General features: G+C 44.1%; 1 protein-coding gene across 1 annotated transcript; it reads right to left on the reverse strand.

Moving 5' to 3' along the window:
* Nucleotides 1-326: 326 nt before the first annotated feature.
* Nucleotides 327-17891, reverse strand: COQ2 (coenzyme Q2, polyprenyltransferase). The gene is made up of 7 exons (XM_032224745.1): nucleotides 17606-17891; nucleotides 13818-13984; nucleotides 10977-11098; nucleotides 9725-9810; nucleotides 5636-5769; nucleotides 1889-2077; nucleotides 327-863 (listed from the first exon to the last, which is right to left on the reverse strand). The coding sequence occupies exons 1-7, from the start codon at nucleotides 17868-17870 to the stop codon at nucleotides 714-716; spliced, it is 1113 nt and encodes a 370-aa protein (XP_032080636.1). The 5' UTR covers nucleotides 17871-17891; the 3' UTR covers nucleotides 327-713.
* Between the last annotated feature and the right edge of the window lie 733 nt (nucleotides 17892-18624).

Below are 18624 nucleotides of genomic sequence, written 5' to 3' on the forward strand. Positions count from 1 at the left end.
TGGCCGGTGGGAAGCATGTGCGCATGCGCAGTGGAGCTGAGCTGGGATGACGGCTCACGTGCTGCAGAGACGACTGTGTGTGCTACCTGTGTGGCCCGCACGTCATAGTTTGCCAACCTGTACAGCTTTTGAAAAATTATTTGGATGAAACTAAAACTACTAAAACAAGACCTTTTGCTCACACAGTAATTGTGCATATTCAGGCTGCTGGTGGTTGATAAATGAACACGAACTAACATTTCATAGATGTCCCTTCTATCCAATACATCCATTTTTAAAATGAGTGACGTATGAATATAGAACTCCCAAAATGTCATAAGTGACAATGCTATAAAACCAGTCATTTTATTGTTTACGCTTCTATAAACAGTTTCGACTACACAGTAGTACTATTTTAATGTTGGAAGGTAGATTTTTTTTTTACATAATTTTACCTGTTTAATTCACTCACAATCTTATAAATATTGCAATGGAAAATTTCAGATGTAGCTCTGCAGAATTAATCTCAACATTTTACTGGGAAATCTCAACTTATTCAGAATGGTTGCCAAGATAGGTTCAAACGCAAAAACAACCAAGTTTTCAGCGAATAACCACCATTCTAGAATTTTAATATAATGCACCATATCTGTTAAATATAAAGGGGCAGATTTTTTTTAAAAAAATGACCCTTGTTCGTTTTTATTTGTAAAACAGCATTCTTTTCTTCTGCTCTAGCTGCTGCTTAAAGCATCCCTTTTTTCTTCCTTCTCTTTCCTTAAGTTTCCAAGTATAATTCCTGCGAGAAGCAAAATCCCTAGATTGCGGTTTGAAGAGAACTTGTCCCAGCAGTCTTTAGGGTTGTTAATGTCCAAACGGAATAGCTGGAAAAGAGACCAAAATGATTCATCAGTACTTGTAACCCCTACTCAAATTTTAGAATCTGTCAAGTCTTCTTCTAGTCCTCTTTCATCTCAGGCAACCATTAATAACACGAGCTTTATTCAGCCTGGCATGGTATAAGGCAGTGGTGAAATTCAATTTTTTTTACTACTGGTTCCATGGGGGTGGATTGGTGGGCATGGCAGAGGAAGGATACTGCAAAATCTCCACTCCCTCCTCACTCCAGAGGAAGGATACTGCAAAATCTCCATTCCCTCCCCACTCCAGGAGAAGGTTAGTGCAAAATCTCCATTCCCTCCCCACTCCAGGGGAAGGATACTGTAAAATCTCTACTCTCTCCCCATTCCAGGAGAAGGTTAGTGCAAACTCTCCATTCCCACCCCACTCTGGGGCCAGTCAGAGATGGCATTTGCCGGTTCTCCGAACTACCCAAAATTTATGCTACCAGTTCTCCAGAACCTGTCAGAACCTGCTGGATTTCCCCACTGGTATAAGACCATGATGGCAAATCTATAGCATGTGTGCCCAAAGTGGCACACCAAATCATGTCGCCTGGCACACGCGGCCTTGCCTGTTTGTCTTCTGGGTTTCTGGCGTGTGTGGGATCGCACTCCGGAAAAGTCAAATTTCCAGGCTCTGGCGCACATGCGCACCCGACAATCAGCTGCTCTTTACACGCGTGTCAATGCCAAAAACTGGTGTGCGCATGCACACCAGCTGATTATTGGGTGTGCATGTGCGCTAGAGCGTGGAAGTTCAGCTTTTCCGGTGTGTGGCCCCAATGAGCGAAAAGGTTCACCATCACTAGTATAAGGACTCCTGCCTTGAGGAGAGAGTTGGATTAGAAGACCTCCAAGGTCCCTTCTAGCCCTATGACTCTATGAATTTTTTTTCCTCTTCCTTCAACTGTGCTCCTGTCCCATCTATCCCTCCATTTTACGTCTGAACCCTGCGTTGCAGCCTGGAAATGCAGCACAAGCTTCAACCAACATTAAACTTATCTAACCTGGTTTCCATAACAGACCGCCGCAGTGGCCAACGCCGCATAGTAGGGGAAGGTTTGACCACAATTGATCCCTGCCAGCGTTAGTCCCCCAAGCATTGTGCAACCGAAGCCTGAGAGCCAGTATTTTGTCTTTTCCCCGAAGAGGAGCGCTGTAGATTTCACACCAATGGCAAGATCGTCTTTTTTATCCTAAAACAGAAAGTTGGAAAGTTGTTAATTAAAAAAAAAAACCACTAACCACAGGCAGTTTCGTTTGAGGTGAGGAACAGTTTACAGCAGCCGAAAAAAGCCTCCCACTGTCTTCTTGCAGCCACGAAGAACGTGGGAATAATAATTTAAAAAGGCAATATATTTTGAATTAGACAGTGGAATGGTTTGCAGAAGATTAATTGTGGATGTTTTAGATGCGGAAAATGTTTTGTTTCAAATGTTTGGGATGATACAGGCTATTTTCTGCATCCTAGAAGTACCCCAAAGAGGGCTTTGTTTCTAGTCTCACACCTGCTCTTATCAATAAGGTAAAGGTAAACCTCGCACATATGTGCTAGTCGTTCCCGACACTAGGGGGCGGTGCTCATCTCCGTTTCAAAGCCGAAGAGCCAGCGCTGTCCAAAGACGTCTCTATGGTCATGTGGCCGGCATGACTAAATGCCAAAGGCGCACGGAACACTGTTACCTTCCCACCAAAGGTGGTCCCTATTTTTCTACTTGCATGTTACGTGCTTTCGAACATGCTTTCTGTTGGCAGAAGCTGGGACAAGTAACAGGAACTCACTCCGTTACTCTGCGCTAGGGATTCGAACTGCTGAACTTTCTAATTGACAAGCTCAGCGTCTTAGCCACTGAGCCACCACGTCCCTTACCAATAAGGGAGAATATTGTAGCTCAGGGTTAAAATGAGGAGTTCTTGGTGCTGTCTGAGCTCACTTGCTTCCTTACAGACGTCTCATTACCAAACTAGGTAACATCATCAGTGCTAGTCCTAGACTAATGATATTACCTAATTTGGGTAATGAAATGCCTGCAAGAAAACAAACGAACTCAAAAGAGCCCCAAGGTTTGCAAGATCGTAACACTTCTGTAATATCACAATGGAATTTTTTGGGGGGTGCATTTTTGCATTCAGGATAAACATTTAGTGCGCTTTTAGGTTTAAAGGTGAGAAGAAAGTAAAATCAAAAGGGGATGCCCAGCCTAAATAGTCTTATCTGCATTACTATTTGCCTTGAATACGAAGGTGCTGAGCACCATTACTAAATGTATTCATATTAAATAGTTCAGTTTATATTTATATTTATAGGAGGGAGGGAAGGAGGGAGGGAAGCAAGGAGGGAAGGAAGGAGGGAAGGAAGGAGAGAAGGAGAGAAGAAAGGAGGGAAGGAAGGAGGGAAGGAAGGAGAGAAGGAGAGAAGAAAGGAGGGAAGGAAGGAGAGAAGGAGAGAAGAAAGGAGAGAAGGAAGGGGGGAAGGAAGAAGGAAAGGAAGGAGGGAAGGAAGGAGAGAAGGAGGGAAGGGGAAGGAGGGAGGGAAGGAAGGGGAGTAGGAGAGAAGAAACGAGGGAAGAAAAGAGGGAGGGAAGAAGAAGTAGGACCGTTGTAAGATAAGATGGATCTATGGGATGATAAAAAAGCAATTTTCAAGTATATTGTCAACAGTAGGAAAAATTGTCATATAATTGTGAATGTATATATGAAATTGATAAAATAAAATAAAATTTAAAAAAATATATTTATAGTTGTTTGCTTAGGAAATATTGTTATAGAAGAAGTCTTGCTTTGCAAATTTTTGTTCTAACTTTCTGTACCCCGGGGATGTGAGATCTGGTATTTATGACCTCAAGAGACAACTCAAGCTTATCCGCAGACAACGCTATAAATCTTTCGTAGTATATAAGCAATGTTACATAAAATACAGGAAAGAACCAAAGAAATTTGGCTTGTACTCCTGCTTGTGTTTTTCATTTCCTCTTTCTTTGTTAAGTATTATTTCTGGTCAAATATTGGTCTTTAAGGGGGTTAATGCATCTTTTATTACTGTGCATCACCACGAAATAAAGTATCATACAATATTGTATATTTACATGCCATAAATCAGTGTTTTTCAACTTTTAAGATGTTTGGGCTCTAATAGCAATAGCAATAGCAGTAGACTTATATACCGCTTCATAGGCCTTTCAGGCCTCTCTAAGCGGTTTACAGAGAGTCAGCATATTGCCCCCAACAATCTGGGTCCTCATTTTACCCACCTCGGAAGGATGGAAGGCTGAGTCAACCCTGAGCCGGTGAGATTTGAACCGCTGACCTGCTGATCTAGCAGTAGCCTGCAGTGCTGCATTTAACCACTGCGCCACCTTGGCTCTAACTCCCAGAATTCCCCAGCCAGCATGTTAGGTTAGGTTTAGGTTAGGTTTATTGGTTTTGTATGCCGCCCACTCCCGAAGGACTCCGGGCGGCTCACAATAAACAGGGGAGGGAATAAATAAGACAATACAAACAATTTTAAAATCCATAGCAGTCACAATTAAGACGGGGCTGGGTGCTTTAACAGCCCCCAGCCTGCTGGAATAGCCAGGACTTAGTAGCTTTACGGAAGGCCGGGAGGGTAGTAAGGGTCCGGATCTCCACGGGGAGCTCTTTCCATTTTGAAGTTCACATATCTCCTGAGGTGTGCAAAAGCCCTCCTGGCTATACAGCTGCCACCTGCTCTTCTAGCAGAACCCCCACGAGTCCAAAAGGATCCCCAGATCATGCATCAGGTCCAATCTGGGGCAGTGCCACCCCATTCACGATCAACAATGGGAAAACCTTGTCACTGGAAGACCCCAATACCCAATGCCACTCAAATTGCTTGGGTTCATCTGTTCTTGATATATATATATCAAGGTTTTCCCATTGTTGATCGTGAATGGGGTGGCACTGCCCCAGATTGGACCTGATGCATGATCTGGGGATCCTTTTGGACTCGTGGGGGTTCTGCTAGAAGAGCAGGTGGCAGCTGTATAGCCAGGAGGGCTTTTGCACACCTCAGGAGATATGTGAACTTCAAAATGGAACGAGCTCCCCCTGGAGATCCGGACCCTTACTACCCTCCCGGCCTTCCGTAAAGCTACTAAGTCCTGGCTGTTCCGGCAGGCTGGGGGCTGTTAAAGCGCCCAGCCCCGTCTTAATTGTGAATGTTGTGGATTTTATATATATATAACATTCCCGCCAAAGGCGGTCCCTATTTTTTTCTACTTGCATTTTTAATGTTCTCTCGAACTGCTAGTTTGGCAGAAGCTGGGACAAGTAACGGGAGCTCATTCCGTTACGCGGCGCTAGGGATTCGAACTGCCGACCTTTCTGATCGACAAGCTCAGTGTCTTAGCCACCGCGTCCCCAATGATGCCTCACCCCAAATCACCGAATAACTCGCCCAGCAGCTTCACGTACATAGATGTTAAAACAGGACAGGAGAGAGAACTGCCTCCTGGGTATCCCGTAGAGGCCATACGTTAGATCTCTCCCCCACATCACCAGGGATCAACCCCAAAGCTCATCCAGCGTCCCGGTGGAGTCCTTGACCACCAACATAGTTCCTGGCATCCAGGAGAACCGAAACAAATAAAAGCAGCTGCCAACAAGTGTTGTTGTTTGCCATTCAAATGCCGGTGTTTCCAGTTCAACGTGAACAAGATTTCCATAGCAACCTAATTCAACCACACTCTCGCATTTCAATATCTTTTACAATGAACAAATGGGAAAAGAGTCACCTGATGGGCATAAATAGTATCATAAATCAAAGTCCAACAGACGCTGGAAAAATACAGGGGCAAGCAAACAGACCAATTGCAAGAACCGTGGACCGCAGACCAGCCAAGTAAGGCTCCCCAATTGAAAACCAAACCTAAAGGAAAGAAGGAAGAGCAAGTCATATCAACGTTGGCTACACACACAAACACACACAAACACACACACACACATGCAGAGAAGTAGTAATACTTCCAAGTATTATATTTTGAGCACGGGTCGTCCTCGACGAACGGACACAATTGGGCTCAAAATTTATGTTTGCTCAGTGACACACTTGTTAAGTGAGTTTCCCCTCCGTTTTGACCTTTCTTGCCACGGTCGTTAGGTGAATCACTGCAGCCGGTAAGTTAGTAGCACGCTTGTTAAAATGAAACCGGCTTCCCCATTGGCCTTGCTTGTCAGGAGGTTACAAAAGGTGGTCACACGACCTCAGGACAACTGTTATAAATATGAGTTCAGTGGCCAAGCGGCTGAATTTGGACCACATGACGGTGGGGAACGCTGCAACGCTTCCAAGTGTGGAAAATGGCCAGGAGTCACTTTTTCAGTGCTGTTCTTAACTTTGAATAGTCACTAAATGAACTGTTGTAACTCAAGGACTACCTGTATACTGAGAGCCAGTTTTGTTCTGAGCTTGGCTTCCCTAGCAGCACGAAGCCAAGTCCTCGTCCCGATAAAGCCCTTTTATTTAATTTACAGTGAATTCCTCTCCGGCAAAGTCTTTCCTTTCCCACCGTCTTTCAAGATGGTTCACAATTAGCGACCTTGATCAGGCTTGGAGAGTGGGCAGGATGATGTCTTTCAAACACCGCAATACTTGGCAAGAAGGCAGGAATGAACTAATTGTCTCCTGCAAACTCCACTTCTCTGTCGCTCCTCTTTTATTTCCTCTGGGAGGGGCCATTCACCATCAACCTGTGGCCTTATTCCCAAGTTCGTCTGGCAATTCTGCGCCTGCGCACACTGGGAACAGGCTCCAGCTGTTCATCTGCCTCACTGACATCTGACTCAGATGGCCACTGATAACTGTCTAACGGCCCTGGCTCCATTTCTGCCTTCGACGCAGAGTCCTCATCCGAACCTTTCCCAGACTCCAGGACTGGCCCATGTTCCTCCCCAACCTCCTCACTGTCCAAATCTGATGCCAGTTTCGCTGGCCACTGGTGGGCCACAACAAGCTTGGCATAGTGCAGGGGTGTTAAACCCGCTCGCATTGCGGGCCGTATCGTGATATATCGCAATGTTTTTTTTTGCTTTTGCAGAGCCAGAGTAGGTGTGGCCTGCACGGGCATATTTGGTCTGCAGGCCGCCGTTTTGACAGGTCTGGTCTAGTGATTAAAGCACCAAACTAGAAAGCCAGAAAACCATGAGTTCAAGTCCCGTCTTGGCCATGAAAGCCAGCTGGGCGACCTGGGTCAGTCACTCTCTCTCAGTCCAACCCACCCACAAGGGTTGTTGTTGTTGTGGAGGAAACAGGAAGAAGGAAGGTGTACATGTTCACTTAGTTATTTGTAAAAAATAATAAAGGCAAAATATAAATAATAATAAAAATAAATATTTCTCTACTCTTGCTGCATCCAGATTGAGCCAATGTTGTTATTTTTTGGGTGTGTGTGTGTGTGTCAGAAACCAATGTTGGCTTCCATTTCTGGAAAACAACGCTCATTAAGGACAATAATTCCGCTTAATAACTATGGTGATTCACTTAATGAACACTGCCAAAAAGGTCACAAAATTGGGTCTGCTCACATGGTGGCTCATTTAATGACTGGCATGACTTATGACTGTTAATTCCAGGCTCAATTACGGTGGTAAGTTGAGGTCTATGTGCACATAAATAAGATTAGGCTATTGTTTATTCAGTATTTTTTAAGAGAGAGCCGAAAAGCAGAGTATTCCATTTTTCAAGCCCTCCGAGGTGTATAAATGATTACTGAGGCATTACGAATATACATTAAGCTGCATTTTTTTTTAATGGAAGGGTGCATTATTTTATTTCCTCGTATTTGAGGAAAATGAGTCAGCCTAACTTAATGAGGAAGTAATTTCCAATACACGAAGTGCTCAGCTTCCCATTGCTAAGGTTGACTCAGGGCAGAAGGCAAATTGTTTTCATTCCACTTCTCTTGGTCAGTGACTTGATGAGAAGAAGTGAAGAAAGGTACTTTATGGCCAAAACATGGCCATAAAGACTCATGAAGACAGGCAGCCAACATCCATTTCTAACATGATGTCTTTGGAAGTAACTATGTGGTTTGTTTTTCACGTACCATATAAACACATGCCATCCCAATTGTAAGTCATGTGCTCCTATCGCCATTATCCTTTTATTCTTTAAATTTATCCCCTCTTTTAACCCTGTAAGCTATGAGGCCTGGTAGTATAACTCCCAGTACCGTAGGTAGCCTCTCTTGCTTTCAGTATAACATTTTTAATTTGATTCTTGGTTTATTGCCTTGCCAGGTAAATTTTGATATCAATCTATTTAAATCTTCAATAAAGTTTTCCCCTGATTTTATCGGCATTACTTGAAATAAGGATAGAATCTTCGGTAGGACATTCATTTTAGTTGTGGCTATTCTTCCAATCAATGACAGTTGTATGTTTCCCCATTCATCCAAGTCTGTCTTTATTTGCTGTATTTGGTATAATTGTTTTCTTTAATAGATATACATATATCTTGCTGTTGGCCAGATTCCCAAATATTTAACTTTGTTAGTTATCTGCGTGGCCATCTTTTCTGTCAATTCATTTTTCTTTTTATTTGTAAGGCTCTTTGTCAATATCTTAAGTCTTTTCCTTGTTTACTTTAAGTCCTGCCACCGCACCAAACTCTTCTATTATTTTTTGTTTACTAATTTGGGTCCTGTTTCTAAAGGTTTCTCCAAAATAAATACTAAGTCATCTGCAAATGCTTGCACCGTATTTTTCGGAGTATAAGACGCACCTTTTTCCCTCAGGAAAGATGCTGAAAATCTGGGTGCGTATTATACACTGAATACAGCATTTTCTTTCCTCCCCAAACCCCGGCCCCTTCCCCAAAATGGCCGTGCATAACCTGTAGGAGGCTTTCAGAGTGCTCCTGGAAGCTGGGGAAGGCAGAAATGAGTGAAAAACGGGCCATTTTTTGCTCAATTTTGTCCCCCTCAGCCCCTAGGAGTACTCTATAAGCCTCCTAAAGGCTATGCATGCATTTTTTTTTTACATAAAAAGTTTTTTGCTCGTTTTTTGGGGGGGCACCCCCCAGGAGCACTTGGCAAGCCTCCTAAAGGGTATTCATGCCTTCTTTGGGGGGACGGGTCAGTTTTTGCTAAAAACAGGCTGTTTTTGGGAGGTTTGCAGAGTGCAAACACTTTTTTAATTTTATTTGCCTCTTCAAAACCTTGATGCGTCTTATACTCCGGTGCGCCTTATACTCCAAAAAATACAGTACTTTGTATTGTTCTTTTTTTTTTTTAATCTTCAGGCTTTTTATTTCCTAATCTTGTCTGGTCTGTCTGAGTAGGACTTCCAGGGTTAATATAAATAGTAGAGGGGATAGAGGACATCCTTGTCTTGCGCCCTTGTTTATGTTAAATTTTTCTGTTGTTTCTCTGTTGTTTATCACATTCGCAATTTGGCTGGAGTACACTGCTTGAATCATCTTGACAAAATTTTCTCCAAAGTTCATGTTTTTCAGTTATAATATCATAAACTGCCAAGTCATATTGCCAAAGGCTCTTTGTGCGTCCAAGAAGATCAAGGCTAGTCGTTTTTCGGGTACCAAACTGGATTTCATTGAGGGCCACATCAGGGTTGTGTTTAACCTTGGGGGCTGGGTGGGCGTGGCCTGTTCGATGTCACTCATGTTGGAGGCACCTGTGGCGGCCCGAGTGCTCTGCCAGTCAAAACGGAGCTCGGGAGGAAGTAGCCAAAAACTTGAGAATAAAACATTTTAACTCCCAGGGAGAGGGAGAAGAAGAATGACAAATTAGTTCTCATGTTAATTCAATTCACCGTAAGTCGGTATAAGCTGCCCATTCATGTAAAATGGAAGATGCCGAACTTACCTAAATATAACTGTGGCCAGTAAGTTATTCTCTTCATTAGTGGGTAGGACACCACGAGAAATAAAGAAGAAGCACCTAAAATAATGCTGTGGAAAAAATGGGAAGCGTTAAATTACAAATCACTGTTTTCTTCAAGTAGCCTATAAAATGTAGGAGAAAAGGACATATTTTGCAATAAATACGAAAGTAGGGAACATATTAAGGACACCTGAAGGGGCCAAACATCTCTTTGGGCAGGACAACCAATGTGAAATCTCTGTTCATTCACTCAGAAAGACCTTGGCTCGCCCTGGAATTCCTTAACTAACCCGTAAAACGGTACATGAATTTTCGTGTATAGAACTCATGTTTTCAAACACGTTAAACTGGAGCAACACATAATTAAGACGGCCCCTATGGTCACCTATGGCCTATGCCCGTGATGGAGAACCTATGGCACGTGAGTCACAGGTGGCACGCAGAGATATCTCTGCGGGCACGCGAACCATTGCTCCAGCTCAGCTCTACCGCACAGGCCTACCTGCTGGCCAGCTGATTTTCTGATCTCTGCCACGCATGCGCAAGGGGTGGGGCACATGCGGGAGATGCCTCCCCCACAACCCATTTTTGGTCCCAGGAGGCTGCAGGGAGGCCTACAAGGCCCAAAATGGGGCACGGGGGGGGGGAGCAGCACCCCCCTCACAGCCTGTTTTTGGTCCCAGGCGTAGGGAGGCCCACTAGGCCCAAAATGGGGTGCAGGGGGTGCAGCATCCCACTCCATGGCTCATTTTTGGTCCCAGGAGGCTGTAGGGAGGCCTACAAGGCCCAAAATGGGGCACGGGGGGGGGGAGCAGCACCCCCCCCCTCACAGCCTGTTTTTGGTCCCAGGCGGCTGTAGGCAGGGCTACTAGGCCCAAAATGGGGTGCAGCGCCCCACTCCATGGCTCGTTTTTGGTCCCAGGAGGCTGCAGGGAGGCCTACAAGGGCCAAAATGGGGCATGGGGGGAGCAGCACCCCCTTCACAGCCTGTTTTTGGTCCCAGGAGGCTGCAGGGAGGCCTACTAGGCCAAAAATGGGGCACGGAGGAGGTCATACCCACAATGCGGGGAGTGGGGGAGTGCGGGGGCCCGCATGCGTATGCACAGGTTGTATAGGGGTTGTCACATACGCATTGCAGTATGGGTGTGGGGGACGTGCACACGCTTCCGGCACGTGATGGCAAAAAGGTTAGCCATCACTGGCCAATACAATCAATTCTTTACAATGAACTTACCTGTAATAATTTAAACACAGCAAGACTCCCAAAGCCAAGCTAAGCTGTGTACCAAGACAAACAAGGGCTTGGAAATGCGTGAGCTCTCCAGCTGCCAGTGGCCGAGTTGCAGTTCTCACCACCTAAAATACAAACAATTATTTCTGCGGCTACATTTCATCACTGACAATGCATAGACACCAGTTACAGGATCCATTCATTCTGTAGCCCATGCATATAAGCCCATCCACAGTTAAGTCGGCCTTCAAATGATTAAAATACTGTGAAAAGGGCACCACCTGCAGATAAGCTGACTCTGTTGTTGGCTGCCAGCGGCCTGCGGAGCTGGCAGCAGATTCGGACAGTGAGGAGGTTGGGGAGGAACCTGGGCCAGTCCTGGAGGCTGGGGAAGGCTCTGATGAGGGCTCTGTGTCGGAGGCAGAGAGGGGGCCAGAGCCGTCTGATAGTTATCAGCTGCCTTCAGAGTCAGACATCAGTGAGGCAGACAAAGAGCTGGAGCCTGTTCCCAGTGTGCGCATGCGCAGAGTGGCCAGACGAAGGGACCAGCTAAAGAACAGGGGTCGACTTGGGAGTAAGGCCACAGGTGGACGATGAATGGTTTTGCAGAGATCGGCCTGTCAGCTCTCCAAGCCTGTAAATCCTCCCTTGAAAGACTTTGCTGGATGTGAATGAGCAGAATTCACAGTAAATTAATAAAAGAGTTTTTTGTCGGGACCAGGAGTTTGCTTCATGCTCTTGGGAAGCCACAGTTAGAACACTGATCTTAACCTAACCCTTAACCTAACCCTAAACCTAACCCTTAACCTAACCCTAAACCTAATCCTAACCCTTAACCTAACCCTAAACCTAACCCTAACCCTTAACCTAACCCTAAACCTAACCCTAAACCTAACCCTAAACCTAACCCTTACCTTAAGTTGAATCGTCTTGCTTTCAAAGCGCTATTTAAAGCGCCAGCATTAAATATTATATGGAACAAGCTTCTGTTTTCATGTTCACCTTTTTCACTCTATGCAGCTTTTGGGACTAACTCAAATATATTTTGTTGTTTCAGAAAAGTTGCAACTTGCGTGACACCCAAACCCAGAGAGAACTATAAATCATGGTTTCTGAACCTGGCTTGTGTTCATCAGTCAGAGTTAAGATGTGCCAATATGATAGGAAGAATGCCTGTGTTTTAAATATGATTGTATATGATTATAATAATATGATTTTCTAACATCATTTCAACTTCAAATACACTTTCAGATATCTTCAGGAGAAACTATATAAGGTTTATTTAACTAGGGTTTATTGAATAAACCACAGAAAACCACAGTTAAATAAGCTTGCATTGTTTCTCCTGAAGACAATAACTACCAGAAGTGAAATAAACAAATTATCTATTGAGTCAGGTGATTATAGGTGCCCAGAAATACACAGTCAACATGCATTCATACTAATTGCTTGGAAACGCAGAGTGCATGAACACTTATGACTGTTTGTGAATTTCCACCCAGGACTATTATCTTTTCCAAGAATAGGATGCTGGAAATTTGATCTGGCATGGGCATTTTAGAACAGATCTGTTACATCACTCTAAAATATTTAAAGGTTGGGAGAAAGTGGTAGAATAAGAGCTAGCATTTCAAAAGATTTTTTGAGCTATATCACAGATTTCATCATTCAAATTGAGCCTTTTAAGGACAAGGATCTAGGGCTGAAAAAAATCAATATAAACACTGTTGGAGAGAAATTATATTCTGGGCATTTCCTGTTTAGTAAGTTTAAAGATACCGTATCAGTGGTGCCTTTCCATTTTTTTTTAAACTACCGGTTCGCTCATGCACAACGCTTCTGTGCAGAAGCATCCGGGTGGGTGGGTGGAGCCTCCTGCCGCCGCCACTACTGGTTCGCCCTATTGGGACCGAACCGGGAGCAACCCACCTCTGCACCGTATGGACACTTAAAAAAATAGAGCTGTAGCTGGATCTAGGAATGTGGTGGCTCAGTGGCTAAGACGCTGAGCTGGTCAATCAGAAAGGTTGGCAATTTGAATCCCTAGCACTGTGTAATGGAGTGAGCTCCCGTGACTTGTCCCAGCTTCTGCCAACCTAGCAGTTCGAAAGCATGTACAAAATGCAGGTAGAAAAATAGGGTCCCCCTTTGGTGGGAAGATAAACAGCGTTCTGTGCACCTTCGGCTTTTAGTCATGTGGGCCACATGACCACGGAGACGTCTTTGGACAGCGCTGGCTCTTTGGCTTTGAAATGGAGATGAGCACCGCCCCCTAGAGACGAGAACGACTAGCACACATGTGCGAGGGGAACCTTTACCTTAGCTGGATTTGGAAAGTTATTCAAGGGAACCCTAGAAAGCCTCTGATGTGACTATAGTTTAATTTATTTGCATCGTTATTATTTTTTACAAATAACACAAGGTGGCGAACATAACCAACATACCTTCTTCCTCCTGCTTTCCCCACAACAATCCTGTGAGGAAGGTTGGATTGAGTTAAAGTGAGTGGCCCAAAGCCATTCAGCTGGCTTTCATGATTAAGGCGGGGCTAGAACTCACAGCCTCCTGGTGATTGGCCCAAATCATCCAGCCAGCTTTCATACTTAAGGCAGGACTAGAACTCCTAGTTTCCTTCTGATTGGCTCAAAGTCACCGAGCTGGCTTTCACGCCTAAGGCGGGACTTGAACCCAGAGTCTCCCACCTGATGCCTTAGTAACTAGACTTTTACCTCTTTGAGAATTTCTAGAGAGGGAAAGCGGGAGAGAGAAAGGACAGCAACTTACATTCCTTATAACAACCATTTATTTAATTAGCAAATAGGATGAGCTCTGAATCTTTCCTACCTTTTTGTCATAGTCCACGTCCCACATATCATTGATAATGCAGCCAGCTCCACGCATCAGAACTGAGCCAGCACCAAAAAGTAACAGGAGATCCCAGGATGGCCAACAACCTGAGTCAGCTGCCAAGGATATACTCCAGGTACAAGGAAGATACACCAGCCAAGTCCCTAAAAATAAAGAAGTCGGACAAGGAACGGAAAAAGAGAGATGTAGAATTTATACCGATGCATGCAAAAATAATCAGCTTCTTAGTTTAAGTCTTAAGCTAGTTCAGGGGTCAGCAACCCGCGGCTACGGAGCTGCATGTGGCTCTTTCATCCCTCCACTGCGATTACCTGTCGCCAGTCGGCACCACAATTTTGAGAGGAGCTTCCAGTTTGGTGGCGGGGGGAAGCAGGCCATGCCAGAAGGAGACTCTATAGCAAGGGGCGGGTTTCCTGATCAGCTCCCAATTGGTAGGGCTTCTGGTTAGGACAGGGAGAGGAAAAAGGATGCGGCACTAGGAGAAGACTCTATGGTGGGGGAACCGGACTGCCAGTTGGTTCCAGAATTGAATGGGGGGCTTCCAGTTAGAACCTTTGTGGCTCTTTGAGTATTTAAGGTTGCCGACCCCTGAGCTAGTTTGATTCTTCAATATTCTTTTCTCACTTAAAATGAAGGATAAGGATAATAATGAATCTATATTACATTTGATAGAGGATTGGTGATATAATGTATAACCCTTAGTGTATATTATAAAGATATCCTGTTGTTGATAAATAATTTTAATAAGGAAGTAATCAAAAATTGGTATATATATGAAGTGAGTATTTAGAATACCTTGTTGAAAAATGAAGGAATAATATTTTTATTTGAATGTATGATGTACAAGGACAATAATGAACATAAGCATACTCGATGGATGATTGGTGGGATTATACATAATTGAAAATAGTGATATATAAATATAAACAGTTGGTAAATTCTTTTATACTGTAAAACTATTCAAAATGGGATAAGTGCTTATATAAAGGTATATTGTTATTAAACAGACAATCAAGAATGGAAAGGGAATTACGTTTATTGAAAAGAAAGAAATATTAATCGTAAGCGAATATATGTTGTACGATGAAAGTGAGGTATCTAGTTATATTAGATGGAAAATCTGTGATTGTATATGTAATTGAGAATATGGATGCAAAAACACTTGTAACCAAATGACATGCTGTATGTAATGGATGAGAATGTTTTTTATGTTTAAAAATAAAAAAAATGCAAAAAAATATTCTTTTCTCACTTTTTTTTTAAAAAAATGTGTTTTTCCTATGGAGAAAAATGTTATACCAATCTCATCGTCAGGCACAATACAGTAGATGCTTCATTTGGGAAAATTAACCTATGGGCAAGAGAAAAATGCCAACAGGTCTTGAAAAATTGTTCAGGATTTATCAGCCTTTAGGGTTGTCTTTTTTGAAAATTACAGTATTTATGAAAGCATTTTACTCCCTCTGGAGGCCAAATTAAGTCATACAATTTCAATAAGAGGCCTGCAATAACTATAATCCCCAAATACGAAAACAAAACACTGGGAAAGAGATATTTTCAATATCAAAAGCTTCATCTATCCAGTTGCAAGTGATTAATGCTTCCCTACTTGATTCCAAGCCAAGAAATCAAAAGACGCTTCCTCCTGGGGAGGAAAGCGATGGCAAATCTAGACAGCATACTAAAAAGCAGAGACGTCACCCTGACAACAAAAGTGTGCATAGTCAAGGCTATGGTTTTCCCAGCTGCAATGTCTGGCTGTGAAAGTTGGACCATAAGAAAGGCTGAGCACCAAAGAATGGAGGCCCTTTGAACTATGGTGTTGGAGAAGACTCCTGCGAGTCCCTTGGACTGCCAAGTGATCCAACCAGTCAGTCCTAGAGGAGATCAATCCTGACTGCTCTTTAGAAGGCCAGATCCTGAAGATGAAACTCCAATACTTTGGCCACCTAATGAGAAGGAAGGACTCCCTGGAGAAGAGCCTGATGCTGGGAAAGATGGAGGGCAAAAGAAGAAAGGGACGACAGAGAATGAGGTGGCCGGATGGAGTCACCAAAGCAGTCGGCGTGAGCTTAAATGGACTCCAGGGGATGGTGGAGGACAGAAAGGTCTGGAGGAACATTGTCCATGGGATCGCGATGGGTCAGACATGACTTTGCAACTAACAACAACAACGTGATTCTGTTACATTTTCAGAGATATTTCATAATTATGAATTAGAGACATACCACAAGCATTACAAAAGGAAATGAAATCATCACGGAAAGCAATTTTCTATGGTTTTCAGGCCTTCTCAGACTACACTTCTGGAATTTTAGAGTCTCTGAAAGTTTAAGAACAAACCTGCATTTATCTTGGTTTAATTATTTTAAACTGAGGGTAAAGGGGTTTTTCACTGGGGGATTCAGCCATTTGCTGTTAATACTGAAGGATTATGGAATTACACGTAGCCCCTCCATTTATGGCTGGTTGCTTAGCAACTGTTCAACGTCATGATGCCCCCCCCCAAAAAAAATTACTTATGACTTGGACTTGCAATTCTGATAGCCCCTCAATCACATAATTATAGTTTGACAGCTCAGCAAACAGCCAGCATTTACAACCATGAGAGGGATACAAAAGAAGGGATTGTTATGACAATCCAGTTTATTAGCAAGAGTGGAGTGTGTGGCTTTTTTTCCCCTTCTTTTTTCTACTCTTTAAAAAAAAACTTTGATTTTTAATTTAATTTTTTATACTTTTACTGTCTTGAAAAATTCCAACTAAAAACATTTTTAAAAAATAAATAAACCATGCGATATACGGGCAGTCCTCAACCACAATTGAGCCGCAAGTTTCTGTGGCTAAGCAAGGCAGTGGACCAGTGAGTTTTGCCTCGTTTTTACGACCTTCTTTGCCACCGTTGTGAATTTTAATCGCTGCGGTTGTTAAGTGCATCGTGCAGTCATTAAGCAAATCGGGCTTCCTCCGTTGACTTTGCTTGTTGGAAGATGGCTGGGAAGGTTACAAATGGTGAGCATGTCCCAGGGACAGTGCAACCGTCATAAGTTGCCAAGTGTCCGACTTTGATTACCTGACCATTGGAGATGCTGCAGCAACGGTTGTTAAGTGTGAAAAGCGATCATGTCACTTTTGTTCAGCGTCACTCTAACTCTGAAGGGTCCCTAAACAAATCATTGTGAATCGAGGACTACCCGTGTGCCCTACAGAGCCAAGGTGGCGCAGTGGTTAAATGCAGCACTGCAGGCTACTTCAGCTGACTGCAGTTCTGTAGTTCGGCAGTTCAAATCTCACCAGCTCAGGGTTGACTCAGCCTTCCATCCTTCCAAGGTGGGTAAAATGAGGACCCGGATTGTTGTTGGGGGTGATATGCTGACTCTGTAAACCGCTTAGAGAGGACTGAAAGCCCTATGAAGCGGTATATAAGTCCAACTGCTATTGCTATTGCTATTGCTACTAAGCCCTCAAATAAATGGTACATCATTTGGGCTTTACAGGGGATAGGAAATCATTGGTGATGATGGTACCTGCTCCACGCACAGAAATCCGCTCCATTAAACCTCAACCAGGGTGGATACAAATCAATTTTTTGAAATAAAATTTAAAAAATCAGATTTGTTTGATTTGAATCGGAGTTTTTTAAATTAAATTTATTTTAATAAAATGCTTTCGGGTTTCCTTTCCTCCCGTTTTGCAAAACCAAACGAAGAGGAGAGAGAGATGGGGAGCTGCAGCCGGCAAGACACCGCCCCAATGCAACTCACCGATGGGCTTATCCAGCCGCATGAGACGGAGGTAAGGCTGGAGCCAGAGCGGCGCCGTTTGCACCAAAGCCGCCGAGGAAAGCGTCCCGGCTAGGCTGGTCCTCGACCCCGGGGGACGCGGCGGCTCCCAGCTCGAAGTGGGACCCGAGAGGGTCCGGAGAGCGGCCGAGGGGCAAAGCACCCCCGCCCTTCTCGGGCCGGGAAAAGGGGCTTGCAAGCCGCATAGCGGCCGGGACGCCCGGCGGATCAGACGCGCGAGACCCATTCCGGGGCCCGGATTCTCCCCCGTGACGTCACCGGGGGAGGCGTTTCCTCCTCCAAGAGCCAATCGGAAGCGTGACCTAAGAGGGACGGGGGAAAAAAAAAAAGGTTCTACCTGGCGTTCCGGCTCTGCGTCGCCTTTGAGTTCTGCTGCATGGGGGGATATGGAGTAAAGAAGCGTTATCCGGAGGGCGCTTCCAGGCTTGCTCCCACCCGGGATAAGAAGCGAGGTGGAGGGAATGCGCCCAAAGGAGAGATTGGGAGAGTGGGCCGGTTTAAGCCTTTCTTCTGCAAAACGGGGGGAATTGAACTATTAATCAGTGGAACGGCTTGCCTTCAGAAGTTGTGAATGCTCCAACACTGGAAGTTTTTAAGAAGCTGTTGGACAACCGTTTGTCTGAAATGGAATGGGGTTTCCTGCATAAGCAGGGGGTTGGACTAGAAGACCTCTAAAGGTCCATTTATTTATTTATTTATTTACTTACTTACTTATTTACTTACTTAACTTACTTAATTACTTAATTTTGTCAAGCATGAATTGGATAACAGATATAAATATAGACATGACTATGAATACATGAAATGGATACATATAAAAGGGAATATTAGGACAGGGATGGTAGGCACGTGGGTGTGCTTATACACGGCCCCTTAAAGATCTCTTAGGAATGGGGTGAGGTCGACAGTAGGCAGTCTAAGGTTAAAGTTCTGGGGGTTTGGGGAAGAAACCACAGTGTTTTTCAGGAGGCAGGATTCCA

This window comes from Thamnophis elegans, chromosome 9 (genome assembly GCF_009769535.1).
Source record: "Thamnophis elegans isolate rThaEle1 chromosome 9, rThaEle1.pri, whole genome shotgun sequence".
Taxonomy (NCBI): Eukaryota; Metazoa; Chordata; class Lepidosauria; order Squamata; family Colubridae; genus Thamnophis; species Thamnophis elegans.

Coding starts and splice junctions, on each gene's coding strand:
- COQ2 (XM_032224745.1), bottom strand. CDS start 17,870: ATGGGTCTCGCGCGTCTGATCCGCCGGGCGTCCCGGCCGCTATGCGGC. Junction 11,099..13,817: donor ACGTGGACTATGACAAAAAG/GTAGGAAAGATT, acceptor TTTGTATTTTAG/GTGGTGAGAACTGCAACTCG. Junction 5,770..9,724: donor CTGGCCACAGTTATATTTAG/GTAAGTTCGGCA, acceptor TCTTTCCTTTAG/GTTTGGTTTTCAATTGGGGA.